The sequence below is a fragment of the Pygocentrus nattereri genome, chromosome 7 (genome assembly GCF_015220715.1).
Source record: "Pygocentrus nattereri isolate fPygNat1 chromosome 7, fPygNat1.pri, whole genome shotgun sequence".
In the NCBI taxonomy this organism is placed as follows: Eukaryota; Metazoa; Chordata; class Actinopteri; order Characiformes; family Serrasalmidae; genus Pygocentrus; species Pygocentrus nattereri.
In genome coordinates this window covers 16,032,504-16,053,334 of record NC_051217.1, presented here as the reverse complement: position 1 = coordinate 16,053,334, position 20,831 = coordinate 16,032,504, and the positions used below count along the sequence as shown (strand labels likewise).

The 20,831-nt window shown below is 34.7% G+C and overlaps 1 protein-coding gene across 4 annotated transcripts; it reads left to right on the top strand.

Moving 5' to 3' along the window:
• The first annotated feature begins 2,966 nt into the window (after nt 1–2,966).
• On the top strand, nt 2,967–19,143 carry LOC108431287. Of its 4 annotated transcripts, none has more exons than XM_037539809.1 (15): nt 2,967–3,036; nt 3,245–3,280; nt 3,428–3,748; nt 4,645–4,965; nt 5,862–6,182; nt 6,590–6,646; nt 15,356–15,409; nt 16,260–16,355; nt 16,667–16,691; nt 17,813–17,841; nt 17,936–17,960; nt 18,058–18,110; nt 18,515–18,539; nt 18,677–18,744; nt 18,929–19,143. In XM_037539809.1, the coding sequence occupies exons 1-15, from the start codon at nt 3,012–3,014 to the stop codon at nt 19,030–19,032; spliced, it is 1,560 nt and encodes a 519-aa protein (XP_037395706.1). In that variant the 5' UTR covers nt 2,967–3,011; the 3' UTR covers nt 19,033–19,143. The 4 variants fall into 4 exon arrangements, with proteins under 4 accessions (XP_037395706.1, XP_037395705.1, XP_037395708.1 ...); XM_037539808.1 differs by having other exon boundaries at nt 2,975–3,036; nt 3,215–3,280; XM_037539810.1 differs by lacking the exon at nt 3,245–3,280 and having other exon boundaries at nt 2,981–3,036.
• Nucleotides 19,144–20,831: the final 1,688 nt, after the last annotated feature.

Sequence of the window (20,831 nt, the reverse complement as noted above, 5' to 3'; positions counted from 1 at the left end):
TTGGTATTATTGTTTTTTTTTTTTTTGGAATGTATCATCTTACAACCAGGACATTTATAAGAGAGTATTACTTTTATTATTTGTATTTCATTTTTGTTAAGTAGGACTGAGATGTCCATGTAAGGAAATATAAAAAATAAGAAATATGAAACACACGCCAGCTCAGATACTCACAATGAACTGAGGAATTACTTTAGGATTAATAACTAGATCAGATGGTTTGTTAAATAACATCATGAATGACATAATCCATACAATTAAATTGAGTTATGGAAACATAACATATAGATAACATAACATATACTTTACAAACTATATATTTTACAATATATACAGTTTATTTACAGTATAGTGGAATAAGGTGCAGAGATATTTAGCTGTGATCTCTGAGTCACGCACATAGTCAGTTTGCATATGAATTCAGTCACATATAAACAGAGTAACACTGATGACATCCCACTTTATTATTTTTGCATACCTAATACATTCCTAACACACATTTTTCATAACATTGAAAACTGCAATTGTGAAGCCAGTCTTAAAAAACATAAAATATAGAAATATAGCCCAAAGTTTTAAAATAAAGAAACATCCATGTAATTATATCAAGAACATATTTTTACCTTAACATATTATTACCTTAATAAAAACAAAATTTTTTTGTGGATTCCTGGTTTTCTGTTATGCCAGACTGGCAAAGAATATATTACCTAAATGCTCAGAGCTCTATTCACATGAGGTCACAATTACTTATGAATATTAATTAATTAAAGATCAACCTATCCCAACTGAAGAAGGTGGCTGCATTCTCAACCAAATCACTGACCTCAATTCATGCATATATAGGTCTAAAATAACATGGCTTGTTATTATTTTTCATACACGTGAGTTTGCATATAAATTCAGCCTCATATAACATATAGTAACACTGATAACATCCCACTTTATTATTTTTGCACACCTAACACATTCCTAACACACATTTTTCCCTAACATTGAAAACTGCAATTGTGAAGCCAGTCTTAAAAACATAAAATATAGAAGCAACTCCATTAAGTAATAACAAATCCATATCAAATCTGCCTTTTATTGGAAAAATCATTAAAAGAATTGTCTTCAAGGAACTTACAGGCTTTCTGGCCTGAAATAGCTGTTTAGACAAATTTCAGTCTGGATTTCAGTCTAATCAGGTTATTAATAATATTCTTTTAAATACAGACTATGGAAAAAAATATCTGTTCTACCATTGCTTGATCTCAGCATAAAATTCCCTTAGGTAGACATGAGACCTGGTCTGACCTCTCAGGAACTGTCCTAAAATAGTTCAGTTCATATTTGCATACTTTGTTGAGAAAGAGTTTCTAGCAGGATTGATTACTGAGACACCTGGACTGGGATGCCGAGCAGAGCGCCTTCTTCAGGCCTTTATCCTCCCAGAATGCAGTCTCAGTAGGAGTAGAAGAAGAACACATCACCTCCTTTTAAATCTAGGCTGAAAACATTCCTATCTGAGCAGAGTTGGTGGTGGGGCAAAACATAGTGGCTAAAAAAAAAAAGCATCTGGCTGTAGGCAATGTGTACAAAGAAGAATAAAAGTAGAAAAATAAATGAGATAAATTAAACAGACATTAGACACAGTAAACCGACAGGACAGTGCAGCACCAACACAGCACACAATTCTGGGCATGAGATAGTGGAATAACGTTGAATGATGAATTGCCTCTCATTGTCATGTTAATCACATATACACCTATTCAGAGGTGGGTAGTAAGTAGTTACATTTCCCAGATGCTTACAGAGTGTTGTTAAAAGAAGAGGTGAAGCAACACAGTGGTAACATGCCCCGTCCCAACTTTTTTGGAACATGTTGCTACCATCAAATTAATAGCCAATGAAATATCTCTGTTTTAGCATTTGATTTGTTGTCTTTTAACTATTTCCAACTAAATACAGGGTTTAAATGATTTGCGCATCATTGCCTTTTGTTATGATTTTGTTCAGCGTCCCAACTTTTTTGGAAATGGGGTCGTAATTAGTAAAAGGAGCCCTATTAGCTGTCTCACCTTTTTGGTAATGAACTCTGCGTTCAGAGTGGTCAGAAAAATACATGAACACTCTGTTTCAGTTTAAGAGCCTAGTCTTTAAACAGCAACAAGAGAAGCCTGTGAGAAAACGGTACAGGCCTCACCTCAACAGCCCTTCAGAAGCACCATGTAAGATGAATATGCAGTTTAAAGACCACAGTCTTAAATCTGCAGCTAACATGTAAATACAAGCGCACAAGCAAAGAAAAGTAAGAGAAAATACAGAAATATTTGAAATCCACTGATAAGTGATGAATGAATGAGAATAGAATTATAGTGAGCTTACATTTTTAGTGAAACCTTTTCTGATATAAACTCTACATTGATTTCCTGTTGCATGTAATTCCAATATAATAGTAATTCAAAAATGTGGTGGCAAACAAATTAAGCATAATTTCTTTCATTTTTGCAAGAAAAAATTTTTGTAATGTCTTTTAATGTGCAGGTTGATGATGTACTTTAAGTATAATTTCTCTAATGTGGCAAGAACACCACTGTTATTAAAGACTACAGAGTTTAGTTCCACAAAGCTGAACTTAACTAACTGCCTCATATGATTCAAACTAGTATATGTTGTTTATCTGATTTGCTAAAGAGAAATGTTCGGTGATTACTTTCTCACTTTTAAAGGCCACCTGGATGGCACTGATCATGTTTTAGCTGTATCAGACAAACAGAATAAAAGCATTAAACAATTGTGGCATCAAAACATTTCAGACCATAATAAAGCTTTTATAACAAAAATGACAAATATGAGAAAATGGTTGAAATTCCAGAGAGTTGCTTAAACAGCCCTGTGCTTTCACTGTCCAATAAGAAGCACTGGGCTGGTCACAGTGTGGTTAATAAAGGTTCAGCCAGCAGCTGCATGATCAGGCTACAGTAGCACACAATAATCTGAAGTTAGTGTTACTGGGTTAGTCAGTGATGGAAATGTGGAGCCTCATAATATGTAAGTTATCTCTAATTAATAGCTTTTCACTGAAACTAGTTTTGTGCAAATTAATTTGAATAATTCATCTTATACAAGCTTTGTTAGCAAATTAAGCTTCTTTGATCAGCTTTTTTCATCAGTTATAAAAATTTATTTTTAGCCATCAAACCTTTTATTTTTCCTTCTTTTCTTTAAGATTTTTTTCTACTGTTATTTTCTGGTGAAGATGTTATAGTAATGATGACAGTATCTCCAATGAAAGGTATTTTGTTTTCTTTTTCTTTCACTGATTGCATTATCTTATTATCTCAACAAGTAAACCGAAATATATTTTACTTGTATAATGTTTTACTGATTTCAAGAATATATATCAGAACTAATATATCATGTTATTGTTTCTGATGAATAGATGGTCATCCTGACTTCTGGCCAGCAGAAATTTTTGGAAGCCCCACTGTGAAAGTTGGAGAAAATATGCAGTTACAGTGCATCGACTTTGACCAAAGTGTATCAAGTAACCAGCTCCACCTGTACTTGCTTAAAAATGGTGCTGGAGTGATGATGGAGTTATTAGGAGAGAGACATGAGCACAACTTCACTGTGAAAAATGTTTCAGTGCTGGACTCGGGAAAGTACAGCTGTGTGTTCTCATTAACCAAATATCCCCTGAAAAACTTGAATGCATCAGCACTAAAACCAGGACAAAAAACAATCCAAGTCCAGGTCACTGGTAAGACACATAACCTATGTTTTCTCAAATAAAATTGTGACGGAACAATAAGTGAAATTGAGGTTTGGTCAGTGGTCAGTGATTACTCCTGTTTACTTCACAGTGTTAAAATCTTTAAAATGGAGAATTTCATGGGTGCATGATCATGGCAAACATGTCTGTAACCCTCAGCACAGCAGGACAGAGTCAATTTACAAATGAAGAGAATGACTGGACAGGTGGACAGATTAAATAACCGCATACTATGTGATGTATAAAAGAGACTGTGAAACAATCATACCTTAACAAACAATGTCAAACAAAAGTTGGTCATTTGAATGTCCTATTTTGCTTTCAAAACTTTTAGTGCTATGATACGTCCATGACATGCAGGCTTGTTGTCACAGTATTAATCACATCAAAACGCTGCTTTTTATTGACCTTTTCATTACTTTAGAATAATGGTACTATCTTGAGATTGTGACCGAGTATATAATGAAACTGTGAGTCAGTTGTTTATTTATTGATGTACAAGGTTAACAAAGAAACACTTTAAAATCACCCATAAATTTGGTAGTCATTATTTACATCAGTAATCACAGAAAATCTTTTATGCCTCCATTAAAAATTGGTGTGTTATTCTTATCAACAAGCCTTATCAACATAGTGTGCAGTCTGGAAGTGAACGTGAATATGTTCAATGAAATAAATTAAATATATGTATAATTTCCAAACATCTCTTGCAAATTAAATTGACTAATTATTCCTTTACAAGCTTTGTTAGCAAAAAGGTATCTTTAATCAGCTTTTTTCATCAAAGTTACAAACATTTTTTTTAGCCACTTGCAGATATTTTTTACTCATTTCAAGAATATATATCAGAACTAATATATCATGTTACTGTTTCTGATGAATAGATGGTCATCCTGACTTCTGGCCAGCAGAAATTTTTGGAAGCCCCACTGTGAAAGTTGGAGAAAATATGCAGTTACAGTGCATCGACTTTGACCAAAGTGTATCAAGTAACCAGCTCCACCTGTACTTGCTTAAAAATGGTGCTGGAGTGATGATGGAGTTATTAGGAGAGAGACATGAGCACAAGTTCACTGTGAAAAATGTTTCAGTGCTGGACTCGGGAAAGTACAGCTGTGTGTTCTCATTAACCAAATATCCCCTGAAAAGCTTGAATGCATCAGCACTAAAACCAGGACAAAAAACAATCCAAGTCCAGGTTACTGGTAAGACACATAACCTATGTTTTCTCAAATAAAATTGTGACGGAACAAGAAGTGAACTTGAGGTTTGGTCAGTGGTCAGTGATTACTCCTGTTTACTTCACAGTGTTAAAATCTTTAAAATGGAGAATTTCATGGGTGCATGATCATGGCAAACATGTCTGTAACCCTCAGCACAGCAGGACAGAGTCAATTTACAAATGAAGAGAATGACTGGACAGGTGGACAGATTAAACAACCACATACTATGTGATGTATGAAAGAGACTGTGAAACAATCATACCTTAACAAACAATGTCAAACAAAAGTTGGTCATTTGAATGTCCTATTTTGCTTTCAAAACTTTTAGTGCTATGATACGTCCATGACATGCAGGCTTGTTGTCACAGTATTAATCACATCAAAACGCTGCTTTTTATTGACCTTTTCATTACTTTAGAATAATGGTACTATCTTGAGATTGTGACCGAGTATATAATGAAACTGTGAGTCAGTTGTTTATTTATTGATGTACAAGGTTAACAAAGAAACACTTTAAAATCACCCATAAATTTGGTAGTCATTATTTACATCAGTAATCACAGAAAATCTTTTATGCCTCCATTAAAAATTGGTGTGTTATTCTTATCAACAAGCCTTATCAACATAGTGTGCAGTCTGGAAGTGAACGTGAATGTGTTCAATGAAATAAATTAAATATATGTATAATTTCCAAACATCTCTTGCAAATTAAATTGACTAATTATTCCTTTACAAGCTTTGTTAGCAAAAAGGTATCTTTAATCAGCTTTTTTCATCAAAGTTACAAACATTTTTTTTAGCCACTTGTAGATATTTTTTACTGATTTCAAGAATATATATCAGAACTAATATATCATGTTATTGTTTCTGATGAATAGATGGACATCCTGACTTCTGGCCAGCAGAAATTTTTGGAAGGCCCACTGTGAAAGTTGGAGAAAATATCCAGTTAACGTGCATCGACTTTGACCAAAGTGTATCAAGTAACCAGCTCCACCTGTACTTGCTTAAAAATGGTGCTGGAGTGATGATGGAGTTATTAGGAGAGAGACATGAGCACAAGTTCACTGTGAAAAATGTTTCAGTGCTGGACTCGGGAAAGTACAGCTGTGTGTTCTCATTAACCAAATATCCCCTGAAAAACTTGAATGCATCAGCACTAAAACCAGGACAAAAAACAATCCAAGTCCAGGTCACTGGTAAGACACATAACCTATGTTTTCTCAAATAAAATTGTGATGGCACAAGAAGTGAACTTGATGGTCAGTGATGCTCTGTAAAGTTTAATTAAGTGAGTTTATTGAAAACATCATAGCACTAAATGTCCCATAAATGTTCTACACTCGTTTACTTCAAACTGTGAAATGGAGAATTTAGAGCAGGACAGAGTCCTGCCGGTTATTATTTACAAATAATATTTTACATCGAAAATTGGTGTGTTATTCTTATCAACATGCCTTATCAACATAGTGTGCAGTCTTGAAGTGAATGTGAATGTGTTAAATGAAATAAATTAAATATAGTTATCATTTCCAAACATCAAAACTATTTTTGACTCATCATTTTTATGACATTATCTTATTTTTTGTTTTCTTTTTTAATGGAGAACATCCTCTGAATATGAGCACAAATGAAGAAAATGATGGCCAAGTCCAGCTCAGTGGTAAGAGATACAAGTCATGTTTCCTTTATAATCATATTAAATAACAAAGGTATAAATCATCAAGAAATTAGATGTTAAGATTAGAGGTTTAAGTCAGTGCCCTCTAATATATATATATATATGGACTGAGGCAGATTTTCCAAAAGCATTTAGTGCTAATGCTAAATGCATCAGTTCGGAGCTGTTCTAGTCAAATGAGTGGCTGCGTTTATCTTGATCATGTTAAAATGTTCAACTTTATTTTTAGTCACATTTTTGTCATTCTTAATTTATTTCCTTAAGATGTTTGTAGAATATAAACTCTAAACTAGACATGAAGTTAACCTGGCCTTAGTAACCTTTGGTCAGTTTGTGTTGCAAGTAACTGAGCACATTTAGGAAGCTGTTGGTAAGATGCCACATATTCAGTGTATTCATTGTTTTTTAATCTGATCAATATTTGGAAATTCAGCTGAGCTTTGGTGTGCTATGATGCATAAACATTAAGTTTAATTAACTTTTTTAGTAAAAGTTATCTTTAGATTTGGAAAAAAATAGAATATGAAATAGGTTTTAAAAACAGTCCTGAAAAAGACATATTACATGGTAATTTCTGATTCCTGTGTTAATAACTGATCATATTTTATATGTGTCACGATTGGCCCCTCCCAGTCCGTGCTTTTTGATGTGCTTTTTGTTTACCTTTTGATCTTCCATGTATGTTTGTTTTGGTCTAGTCCATGTGCTTCTTGTTTTGATCCCAGTCCGGCCCCTTGTTTGGTTACTCCGCCCCTGATTGTTCTCACCTGTGTTTCCACCTGTGTTTTGTGATCCCTAGTTAGCCCTCCTGGTTGTGATATTCTTTCTTGAAATGTACCAAATTACAGCCAGAACATTTATAACAGAGTATTACTTTTATTATTCATATTTTATTTTTGTTAAGCAGGACTGAGATGTCAATGTAAGGAAATTTGAAAAATAAGAAATATGATATGCATGCCAGCACAGTCATCCAATAAATTCAGGAATTCCTTTAGGATTAAGAACTAGATCCACTGTTTTGTTAAATTATCATAAGAATGGCATAATCCACATAACATATAGTTAACATATAGCATATAGTTTACAAACTATAAGGTACATTGAACATGTATACACTATTTACAGAAGGAAACTCTTTTTACTGTCACTGACAAATGCTCTTGCTCATTTTTTCAGATCTACAATGGCAGATTAATTTCATAAGATTATTAGCTTCATGTGGTGTCTTCATATTTGCATGCTTGGTCGTGGTTTTTGATGTCTACTCAACAAGGCAGAGAAACTCTAGCACTGAATTAAAGCAAAACAGTAACAAGTCTGGATTTAAATGATCAATAATTTTTTGTAGGATCAGTAAAGTTTATGTAAAGCTCATCATTTAGTTAGAGACTTCTAGCTGTTCCAAAAACAAGTTTAAACGAGGAGACCTGGCCTTTTCTGTACATGCATCTAAACCCTGGAGTGTTCTACCTTTGGACACAGGAGCTTTGCATATGTTTAGTGTCTAAAGTTTTATTGTTCTTACTTTTGCATTTGTGGGTAATAATATTTAATATTAATCACACTATATATTTAAATATATTACTTTTTTTATGTGTACATTACGTTACGAAGCTCTTTGTGGCTTAAGAGTGCAAGACTTAGTAAACCAAAACTGTTACCTTCAGACAAACAGTACTTAGAGCATGTGTTTCTGTATGTGGTTCCACTGTGAGAAGAAAATAGTTATTAGCTGATGACTCGGCTGTTGAAGGAGCCATTACTGAGAAACGGAACTACACAAAAAAAAAGTAGACAGTTTGTACTAGAACCCCAAAACTGGGGTAATTGGGATTACTTGGATTACTTGCTGTGTTGGTGAACAGAAAAAAATGCAACCAGCTTCTAAGACTGAACTTTTGAGATGTAGAAAAATATTCCTGCAGATATCTTGAAAAACTGATAGCAAGTCTCCTGAATTCAAGCTATAATAAAGCAAAAGGGTGTACACACTGAATACTGAGAAAATGTTATTATATTTAGATGCTGAGGCTTCTGTTAATTATATATTTCTGCTTTATTTCTAATGCTGATACATGTTTCAAATGTATATGAAATAAATAAATGTAGGACTGTATCACACCCTCAAAAGTGTTGGGGTAAAATTCATTTCACGACAAGAAAGGTGGCAAAATGCAACGAGACCACAAACGTGCAAAGTAAAACTACCTTTTATAGATATCAAAACTTTGAAGAACATTGGGTTGTTTTCATATTCAGTTCAAGCTTGGGTTTTTATGATATTGCATCTTTTTCATTTGGTTCAGTTGTTTTCACACTGCAACAGCTAAAATACATGTGAGTGTATTTATTAGTCGGATATTATGGAAGAATGCTGGTGCTCTGTTACTCTCACATTTACCATTATATATAGTTTTGAGTCAAATGAGCACTCACTTTGTGGCTCTGACAGGCCTGAGCGTGGTATCTGGCTTTTACATCAGTGCTGAAGTATAGTATAGTATATGTACATTTATGTAATCACAGAATTTTTAAATAAAGGACCTACTATGTTATTATATTAAGAATGTTTCTTGTTTACTACCTACTCAATTATTTGCAAACATTAATGAATTAAACATCAACATATCCTGAAGATGTCTGAATTCCCATCCAAATCACTGACCTTTATGCATGCATAGGAGGGCCTAAAATATGCATCCCTTATAAACAGAGTAGCATTTTATGACATCCCACTTTATTATTTTTCCCCTAATATATCTAACATATTCCTAACATATTCTTCCCTGACATTAAATATTTCAGTTGTAAAGCCAGTCTTAAAAAATGTAAATCTAGAAGCGTCATTATTGAGTAATTACAGACTAATTTCAAGTCTACCTTTCATTGGAAAAATCATTAAGAGAATTGTCTTCAAGGAACTTACAGGCTTTCTGTCCTTAAATAGCTGTTTAGACAAATTTCAGTCTGAATTTCAGCCTAATCATATTACTGAGACTGCTAAAAGGTAATTTGTAACATTCTTTTAAACAAAGACTGTAATATCTGTTGTACTACTGCTTGATCTCAGCGCTGCCTTTGATAACACTGAGCATAAAATTCTTGTAGACAGACATGAGAATTGGGTTGACCTTTCAGGAACTGTCCTGAAATAGTTCAGTTCATATTTGCAAGAAAGCGACTACTTTGTTGAGAAAGAATATAATGTTTCTGAGAGCGTGACAGTGACCTGGGGCATCCCCAACGGTTAAATTTTTGGGCCATGCTTCTTTAAGTTAAGTGATACTTTTTAAATCCCACAAACAGGGAAATTCCACCTCTGCATTTAACCCATTCATGAAGTGAAACACCACATACACACTAGTGAATACACACACACACTAGAGGGCAGTGAGCACACTTGCCCGGAGCGGTGGGTAGCCCTATCCACAGCACCCAGAGAGCAATTGGGGTTTAGATGTCTTGCTCAAGGACACCTCAGTCATGAACTTTTGGCGCTGGGGATCAAACCAGCAACCTCCTGGTCCCAGGGTCAGTTCCCTAACCTCCAGCCCACGACTGCCCCAAATATGTACTTTTTCCTCTTGGCCAAATACTACAAGACTATGGGATATCACAGCTATGATACTCAGATATACTTGGCCCTCTCCCCTAACAACTATATTCACCTTAACTCATTTTGTGAGAGCCATGAGCACATCACTAACTGGACGGGACAAAACTTTCTGCAGTTGACTAAAGATAAAACAGGGAAGATTATATTCAGGAACAGCAATGAGACGCACAGACTATAGCTCCCTATTTGGATCCAAGAGCCCTAAAATCTAAAGAACTAGCAAGTAACCTTGGTGTACTCATGAAATCTGGTCTCAGTTTTAGCAGTCATGTCAAAGCAGTTATTAAATCAATATTTTATCCCCTTAAGAACATCAACAAAAGTAGAGATTTTATGACTAAAGCAGAAGTGGAGAAACTCATCCATGCCTTTATTTCTAGCAGGAGTGATTATTGTAATGGTCTCCTAACTGGACCTAAAAAGACAACCGAACAGAATCTCACTAGGAAGAGAAGAAGAAGTGAACACATCAGCCCCTTTTAAATCTAGGCTAAAAAAAATAATTTAAATATGATTTGATGGTGGCAATATTTGTACTGCTTTGTGATGGGTTACATCTCTGACTTTGGAGCTTAGTATTTTAGACCAAAAGAATGACAAAAAGAGAAGAACAGTGCTGTACAATCTTCAGTTGCTGGACTGGACTTAGTAAGAAATTTTAACTATTCCAGAAGAAGAACTATTTAGTACTTAAGTAGATTTTCACCCTCCTCCTTTTGTATTTCTACTGAAGCTGTTTTGGGGAAGGTACTTTTACTTAATTATTTTAATGAAAACATCAATACTTTAATGTGAGTATAAATATAGGCTCCTCTATCCACCTCTGAACCTGATCATGAACAGTATCAGTGTTTGTTTTGATGCTGCTTCAATAGGTGTAGCCTCAAATCGCAGCTAACATCTCTTAAGAAGATCAGGCTGTTTTCATACCCAGTTCTTCTTTAAAGACTGCACCACCGTTTGTTTGTTGTGATATTTTACCTCTAAATTTTGGTTCTATGGTGGACTGCAATAGCTAAAGTGGACTAAATTAAACACGAGTTTTACTCTGTCTGTGTCGTTCAGTGTTTCATGCAGTTTGGGTCTGTTGAGGGACAAATCATTTACAGTGCCTTTATCAGAGCGCATGATTCAATTACATGCATTAGTTTTAGGTTCAGTTAAGGTCTGAAAGACCAATATCATGTAATAAAACATCATCATTCACATGTGTGTGTAGGTCACAGGACAGAAACATAAATTCTTAATTAAAAAGAGGCCTGGACTGAATGTTTCTGCAAAAATGCTGTGTTCAGTTTCAAGTTCAACTTTTACATTTGGCTTATTTAAGTTGAGTAAAGTAAATTTAATCAAATACATCCCCATTTCCAAAAAAGTTGTGATGCTATGCAAAAAATAAATGAAAACAAAATCTAATAAGGTTCAAATCTTTTAAACCCTATATTTATTCCATGCATCCATCCATTTTCTAAGCTGCTTCTCTGTCAGGGTTGTGGGGGGATGCTGGAGCCTATCCCAGCAGTCATTGGGCGGAAGGCAGGATACACCATGGGTCGCCAGTCCATCGCAGGGCAGACAGACAGACACAGACAGTCACTCACACCCAGGTGGAATTTAACATGTCCAATTGGCCTGACTGCATGCCTTTGGACTGTGGGAGGAAACCGGAGAACCTGGAGGAAACCCACACAGACACGGGGAGAACACGTAAACTCCACACAGAGAGGACCCCGGTCAACCGGCTGGGGAATCGAACCCAGGCGCTCCTTGCTGTGAGGCGACTGCGCTACCCACTATGCCACCATGCCGCCCCCTATATTTATTTGAAAATAATAAAAAAACAATGGTAGGTCGCAGTAACAGTTGGGAGAACAGAGAATCCCAGATGACCCTGTCCCCTGTAACTTCCTCCAGCTCATTCCCAGTGACCCCAAACCATCCGCAGGTCAACTTGTAGATATAATCTCACTGGTGGGTGCTACGCCAACCCCAGGGTCTTGTCCCCGTACGTGCTGATCTGCATACCAACAGCTCCAGTTAGCGCTGGAAGCATTCATGCGATCCAGTTAAAAGTACAACATCATCTGCAAATAGCAGAGATGCCACTCTCTGGCCTCCACACATAATGATAGTCAACATTTTAAATTCTTTTTGGAAACCATGGGCACTGTGTCCTCCGGACTAAAGATCATCAGGCTTGTAATCAACATACAGTTCAAAAGCCAGCATCTGTGATGGTATAGGGGTGCTTTAGTTCACATGGTATGTGTGACTGGCACATCTGTGAAGGTACCATTAATGCTGAACAAAATGTTAATATTTAGACAATGTCTTTTTTTCAGGTAAGGATTTGATTATTTCAGCACAACAATGTAAAACCACATTTTGCACATATTACTACAGCATGGCTCTATAATGGAAAATTTCAGGTTCTAAACTAGCCTGCCTGCAGATCAGACTTGTCACCCACATTGGGCACTATACAAAACAAGAAACATGACAAAGGAGACCACAAACTGTTGAGCAGAGGAAATCCTATGTGAAGTAAGAAAAGGAAAACATTTCACTTTCAAAACTACAGAAGTCTTTCTCCCCAGTTCTCAAACACTTATATAGAGTGTTGTTAAAAGAAGAAGTGATGCAACACAGTGGCAAACATGCCCCTGTCACAACTTTTTTGGAACATGTTGCTGCTTTCATATTCTAAATATACACATATTTTTCAAGAAACAATAAAATTTGCATTTTTTTTTCATTTACATTTTGTACAGCATCCCAGCTTATTAGTAAAAACAGCCCTATTAGCTGTCTCATGTACTTTTGATAATAAACACTCTGTTTCAGTTTCAGAGCCTAGTCTTTAAATAGCAACACAGATAAAGAGAATCAAACCCTGTGAGAAAACAAAACAGGCCTCACCTCAACAGCTCTTCAGAAGCACCATGTAAAATGAATATGCAGTTTAAACATTGCAGTCTTACAATCCACCTTCTTAAATCTGCAGCTATATATGTAAATATGTAAATACAAACAAGCACAATAAGACAAAATACAGAAGTATTTGAAATCCACTGATTAGTGATGGATAAATGAGAATAAAGAGTTATACTGAGCTTAAATGTGAAGAGCAATTTGCTAACCTTTGCCAATGTTAACAATGCTTTGACTTGCTGTTGCATGTATTTCCAGTATAATTGCAAGTAAATGTATGTGTTGGCACATTAAGTAGAATAAAATCTATCAAATATATTGGCTTCCTTTTTGCAAGAAAAATTAAGTTGTAACGTCTTTTAATGTGCAGGTTGGTAATGTACTTACTTAAAAATAGATACTGTAATGTATCACATTTCAAACAATAATAAAGCTCTTATAACAGAAATCTCAAAAAATGACAGAACAGTTGACATTCCAGAGAGCTGCTTCAATAGCTTGGTGCTTTCACTGTCCAATAAGAAGAACTGGGTTACAGTGTGGTTAATGACGTTTCACCCACAACTGCATGGTCAGGCTACAGTAGCACACAATAATCTGAAGTTCGTGTGACTGATTTAGTCAGTGATGGAGACGTGGAGCCTCATAATATGTAAGTTATCTTAACTTTAATTAATAGCTTTTCACTGAAACAAGTTTTATGCAAAGTAAATTGACTAATTAGTTATACATAAGCTTTGTTAGCAAATTAAACATCTTTGATCAGCTTTTTTTCATCAAAGTAAAAAACTTTTTTTTTTTTTTCTGGTGAAGATGTTATAGTAATGATGACAGTATCTCCAATGAAAGGTATTTTATTTTCTTTTTCTTTCACTGATTGCATTATCTTATTATCTCAGCAAGTAAACCGAAATATATTTTACTTGTATATATTTTTTACTCATTTCAAGAATATATATCAGAACTAATATATCATGTTATTGCTTTTGATGAATAGATGGTCATCCTGACTTCTGGCCAGCAGAAATTTTTGGAAACTCCACTGTGAAAGCTGGAGAAAATATGCAGTTAACGTGCATCGACTTTGACAAAAGTAAAGAAAATAAACAGCTCCACCTGTACTTGCTTAAAAATGGTGCTGGAGTGATGATGGAGTTATTAGGAGAGAGACATGAGCACAAGTTCACTGTGAAAAATGTTTCAGTGCTGGACTCGGGAAAGTACAGCTGTGTGTTCTCATTAACCAAATATCCCCTGAAAAACTTGAATGCATCAGCACTAAAACCAGGACAAAAAACAATCCAAGTCTGGGTCACTGGTAAGACACATAACTTATGTTTTCTCAAATAATATTGTGACGGCACAAGAAGTGAACTTGAGGTTTGGTCAGTGACGCTCTGTAAAGTTTAATTAAGTGAGTTTCTGGAAAACATCATAGCACTAAATGCCCCATAAGTGTTCTACTCTTGTTTATTTCATGGTGTTAAAGTGTTTTAAATGGAATTAACCTTTAGATTAATTTCATGGGTGCACGATCAAGGCAAACAACCAAAGGTAGAGGAGGACAAAGTCCATTTACAAATGAAGGGAATGACTGGACAGGTGGACAGATGAAACAACCACATTCTATGTGATGTATAAAGGACACTGTGAAACACTTGTACCTTAACAAACAATTTCAAACCAGAGTTGGTGCTACTTTTCTACCATACTTCCAACAAATGCGCACCAGTTGTCATAATTTTAATCACATTAATACAGAGCTTTGTACTAACATTTTTATTACTTCTAATTTTGGTACCATCTTCAGAATTGACCCAGTATGTAATGGAATTGTGAGTCAACTGTTTTTTATTGATATACAGGGTTAACAAAGAAAATTTGGCACTCATGATTTACTTCAGTTATCACACAAATTTTTCATACCTACATTGAAAATTGATGGGTTATTTTTATCAATATGAGGAAAGCCAAGGTATACTGTGCAGTCTTAATGTGAATGCAAATGTAAATTAAACAAATAAAAAAATGAAAATATTTTTTCCATTTCCAAACATCTATTACTCAAGCGTAGGTGACAAAAATGATTTTTGACTCAATATTCTTATGACTTGATTTTCACTTTTTCCTTTTTAATGAAGACAATTCATCATCCATTACTGACAAACATCCTCAACAGAAAATCCAGCACAGTGGTAAGAGATAAGTCATCTTTTTCTTTATAATTATATCAAATTATAAAGATATAAATTATCAAGGAATTAGATTTTAAGGTCAGTGGTTTAAGTACCCTGTAATATATAAATGGACAGAGGTAGATTTCCCAAAGCAATTAGAGTTAAATGTTTCATAGACTTTCTTAAGCTTATTCATTTTTGTACAGACACCCCCTGAATGTTTAAGTATAATATCCGCTACCTTTGGATCAAATATTAAAATAAATTATACCGTCATATTTATTTAGAGCTAATTTACGCTGTTGTTCATTTTATAAATCTGTTCTGGGCTGTTCTACTCAAATTGAGAGGCTTTGTTTTACTTTTTTTTTCATTCTCAGTTTATTTCCTCATGATTTTGTTTATTTTTCAGCAAAACTCTAAACATAATTATAACCACGTCTTAGGAAAGTTTGGTTAGTTTAGTTTTATTATTAGTTTCTCAAGAACAAGGTCTCAGAAGGAAATAACTGATATACCATATAAATAATAACATATCTTGTTAAAAGCTTGATTATCAATAGACATTGTTGATTTTTTGTGGAATTATCAAAGAAAGCTTTTAAATTGCAATAAAGCAATTATCAAAAACTTCAGGAGGCAACTGTAATGCCTACATATTCAGTTACTTAATCTCAAAAATATTGTGAAGTCCAACCAAGGACTAGTGTGCCATGATATTTTAGTATAAACTTTTAGTAAAAGTATCTTCTGACTCTGTAAAAATTTGAAATCTGAAATCATTTTTCCAATAGCCCTGGAAAAGAAATGTTACATGCTCATTTCTGATTCATGTGTTTTGGGTGTTATTTCTGTGTTCTGCCAATAGATTATCTGAAAAACCTGCTGATTACGCTTCTTGTTTTGCTCCTGGTTGTGATACTTTCTGTTGAAATGTATCGTAATAGAGCCAAAATGTTTACAGGTAAGTGTTACTTTATTATTTTTGCTAAGCAGGACTGAGATGTCAGTGTAAAAGTATATAAAAAACAAAACATATGAAACACATACCAGCACAGTCCCCCTCCAAATCCCAGTCAAACAAGTTTTTAAAGTAAAATAGCAGCAGCAGCAGCAACAACAGTGTCCTACAACAAACACTGGAGTTAATTTAGAGGAACTGCATCAGATCATCAGAGCAAAGCACATCTGAAACTTTCTCCAGCCTTTTTCTATCATGTAAATATCTTGTGAGAAGAATGTCCAATAACATGTTTATCATTTCTGTCGTTGCAGAGTTTTGCCACAAACAAGCACAAAGGTAAATTGATCATGTAATTAGGAGCATAACTGATCCTGTAGTAGCGCTGAGTGATGAATATTTTTCATTACGAAATCAATAATGTTGTTTTAATGACTTTTAAGAGTGCAGATTCAGCCTAATGGAATGTGTGTGCATATTGTCAATATCCACTGACAGTACAACCACAATTACTGGTCAGCAGTCTGGCTTTATCCTTCAGCAAAAACAAACAAACAAACAAAAAAAAGTCCTAATCCTGAAATTTCCGTTCTACTTATCATCCATTCATACTAACAATGTAAAAGCATAACTGTCAGAAACTATTTGTGCTCATGCTAATAGCATTATCTATTGTGTCAAACAAGGAAATTCTCATCTTATTACAGACATTCAACTAACATTTTCTTTACTAAAAGCAACTTTCATGCAGTCATGCTAATAGCATTAGCTATTGTGAGGATAATGCTAATTCTGCTAGCATCCCAATCAGATTTCCATTGTTAATTCCAAGCTACTGAGGGTAAATAAGTACAATGAACAATACTTACAGCAACTTCAGAAATCTTGATGTTAAAGCTTGCCTCTGAATAGTTTTAGAGGAGCTGTGTTCTTTCTGCAGCATAAACTGTGTTGCTTGTTGTACATTGCTCTTTGTTCATTCTGTCAACAAACTTCTATATCAAACATTTGTTTTGATTTTTAATTTAACTGTTCTTTTAAATTTTGTCATGCTCATTTCCCAATCATCAGCTTGGTCTGTCCCCATGACACAACACTGCCAATGCAATGCCATTGGACAGCTAAATGCTCATGTCAGCTAACAGAAACTGTATCATGAAAGACATTTTTGATGTTCAACATATTTAAATGAATTTAGATCAATTTACATAAATCAATAAATAACTTCAGTTATGCTTTGCATATTTTAGTGTTTTTCTGCTCTAGCACACTCCATTTCCGGAACAGCTTGTCAATTGGCCAATTTGTTAACTCAGATGTGTTTTCAGACCCCAAAACATGCAGAATGGGGGAAGTTCAGAACCAGGGCTGGGACCATTGTATTAGCATGTCAGAATATTTCTATAAACTGTATTTAATGCTTTATAAAAAATGAATACTTTTTTTTCTCTCTGTTTCAGTGGACAGGATAATACAGGCTACTGTGAAGGTAATTTCCCAAAAAGCTTTATTTTAACTGTGACCTGTGAATTATTCATGGAAGGTATGTTCATGTTGTTTTCCTCTCTATTTTAATGGCTCAGAGCAAGTGATGCAGGCAGTGAACAGGTACAGTTTGTCGTATATGACATCTACAGTAAAAATGCTGTCTTTCTAAAAGGTTGAAAATGTAAAATGTTGTTATTTTATGTCATAAAACTTACAGAGAAGAATCCCTTCATGACACGTGTGAATATTCCACAATACCAGAATTAAAGGGTAACATCTCTTACTCAAGCATCATGGAATTTACATGAATTTATGACTTGTATGTACAGTTTTGTCAGTTGTTTAATTCGTTTTTTTCATGGGGTGTGTGGGTTTGGGGGTGTAGGGAGCATAAACTGCTCTGTGTCAGCTAAAAGCTAATTTCTTCACAGAACATCTAATTTGGAAAGAAAATTTGGAATTTAAATTTTTACAGACATTCGAAATCTCATAAATTTGCATATGAGAAAAATTAATTTGGACATATTTTAGTAAAGTATGAAGCATAATGAATGTAAATTAACATTTACATTATTTGAATTTTTGTAAGAGACTGTATAACAGATTTTTTAATACACATGTTTAATAGAGAAATGTAATACTACATCTAATTTCTAATATTAATGTATTCACAGTTTACACAAGTTCAGTAGATATTTGGTAAGTAACAACTCTGCATGCTGGTTTATCCAAAAGTCTTAAAACATTGAAATGACAATGCAAACATGATGCAAGTGCACATAACTTGACTTTGGTGAAAAAAACATCTTTCATTAAACTCATTTCTCTCTGTCCAGTTATGCTGAGAGTGGAGTGTACAGTCTGGCTCAAACCAGTGCGGTGTACAGCTTAGCAGAGCACCCTGGTATGTGTATATATTTTGTGGATTTTCATAGTCATAGTGAAATATGACAAATGTTAAAGGGGCGATGCCTGTAGTCATGACCACAGTGTACATCTTTTAGGAAAAGGCTTTAACTGTGTTCAACAACTGCTTTAATGGGTGCTGACAGAGGAGCTGTGTTCAGTGGATTTTTTTTTTCCCCCAGATGTGAAGATCAATTCAAAACAACCTTATATGGATGATGTTTATGCAAAAGTACAGAAGAAGAAAAAGGAAATCACTCATGTTGATTTTTTGATGTATGAATAGTTGTATGTGCAGTTTTGTGCTTTATAAGGTAAAGAAGTTTTGTGTTTTTGTTAAACTTCTTGAAAGGTTTGAATAAAGTCTTTGGCGATCTTATTAACTCATTTTATATAACTACAATGGTTTCATTAGGCCAGCATGACACATGAAAACATCATCTTTTATTGATGTTACTGTGAAAGTAGAAGGAATGAACTCCAAGGTATTAATGACTTTAATTATAAATGTCTTGTTTTTTACACACACACACACACACACACACACACACACACACACACACACACACACACACACACACACTTATTGATTGTGTACATGTAGAGTGCAGTATTAGTGTCTGAACACAGTTTTTGTGCTTAGTTTTTTGTCTTTTCTTTAGTTTATTCCACTTCATAAACTGATGAGCAGTTCATTGAGTGCCTCCAAAACAGTGAGAAATACTACTGCTTCACCAGGCACATTCCATACTCTGGACCATTAATATTCATGGACATATTTATGTGTTTGTCATGTTTATTTCCTGTTTTTATACAGAACACTTGCAGGCATTATTAATGAATTATGATGTATGACCACAGAGAGCTAAAATTTCAATTCAAGACCAATCACACTTTAAAAAGATCTATTAGATTCTTCAGCCAAACATTTCAGGTCCACTGATTTAAATTTGATTTTTTATGATACATTAGATCTACGGCACAGTTTGTGGAAGACACAGCATCTGTGGTTTCCAAAAAGAATTTTAAATTTTGATTCATCTGACCACAGAACAGTTTTCCATTTTGCCTCAGTCCATTGTAAATGAGCTTTGGCCCAGAGAAGATGGCAGCATTTCTGGATCATGTTGACATATTGCTTCTTCTCTGCATAATACAGCTTTAACTTGCATTTGTGGATTGCACAGCAAACTGTGTTCACAGACAATGATTTCTGGAAGTGTTCCTGAGTCCATGCAATGATTTTCTGTACAGAATCATGCCTGTTTTTAATGCAGTGCCGTCAGAGGGCACAACGATCCTAAGCATCCAGTATTAACCGTCTGCCTTTCCCTGGTGCACAGGGATTTCTCCAGATTCTCTGAATCTTTTCATGATATTATATACTATAGATGGTAGGATATCCAAGGTCTTCACAACTTTATGTTGAGGTACATTTTTATGAAACTTTTCCACAATGTTTTGACACCTATCTTCGCTTCTGAGAGACTTTGCCTCTCTAAAATGCTCTTTTTTTATTCCAGTCATGTGAGTTAGTTGAAAAATGCTTTTCCAACTGTTTATTAGTACCACTTTTTCAGCCTCTTGTTGCCCCATCCCAACTTTTTAAAAAATTCTATTTTTTTTTTTTACTTGTTTTTAATTCTTAGAACCCTAGGGTAATTATGAATGATTTCTTGGCATTTGGTCAATTACAATTGCAATTATAAGGTATTTACATGAGACAGCCACACATGCCTTATGTTGTTATATTCAAGAGACCCTAGGCTACTCAGATATGCCATTATTTCACATGTACATGCTAAAAGAATGTTAATATCTTTATGAATCTGGCAAATGGTTTGACATTGTCTTGCTGAAACAATCAAAGTTTTTCCTGAAAAAGACGTCATCTGGATGGCAGCATATTTTGCCAAAACATGTATATATCATTTAGAATTAATGGTGGACACGGATGTGTGTGTCACCCATGCCATGTGCACTAATTCACCTCGATATTATCATGAAATCCGGATTTAGAACTGGGTACTGATAACAAGCCTGATGGTCTTTAACCTGGAGAATGCTGTGTCCATGAGCCAGTGT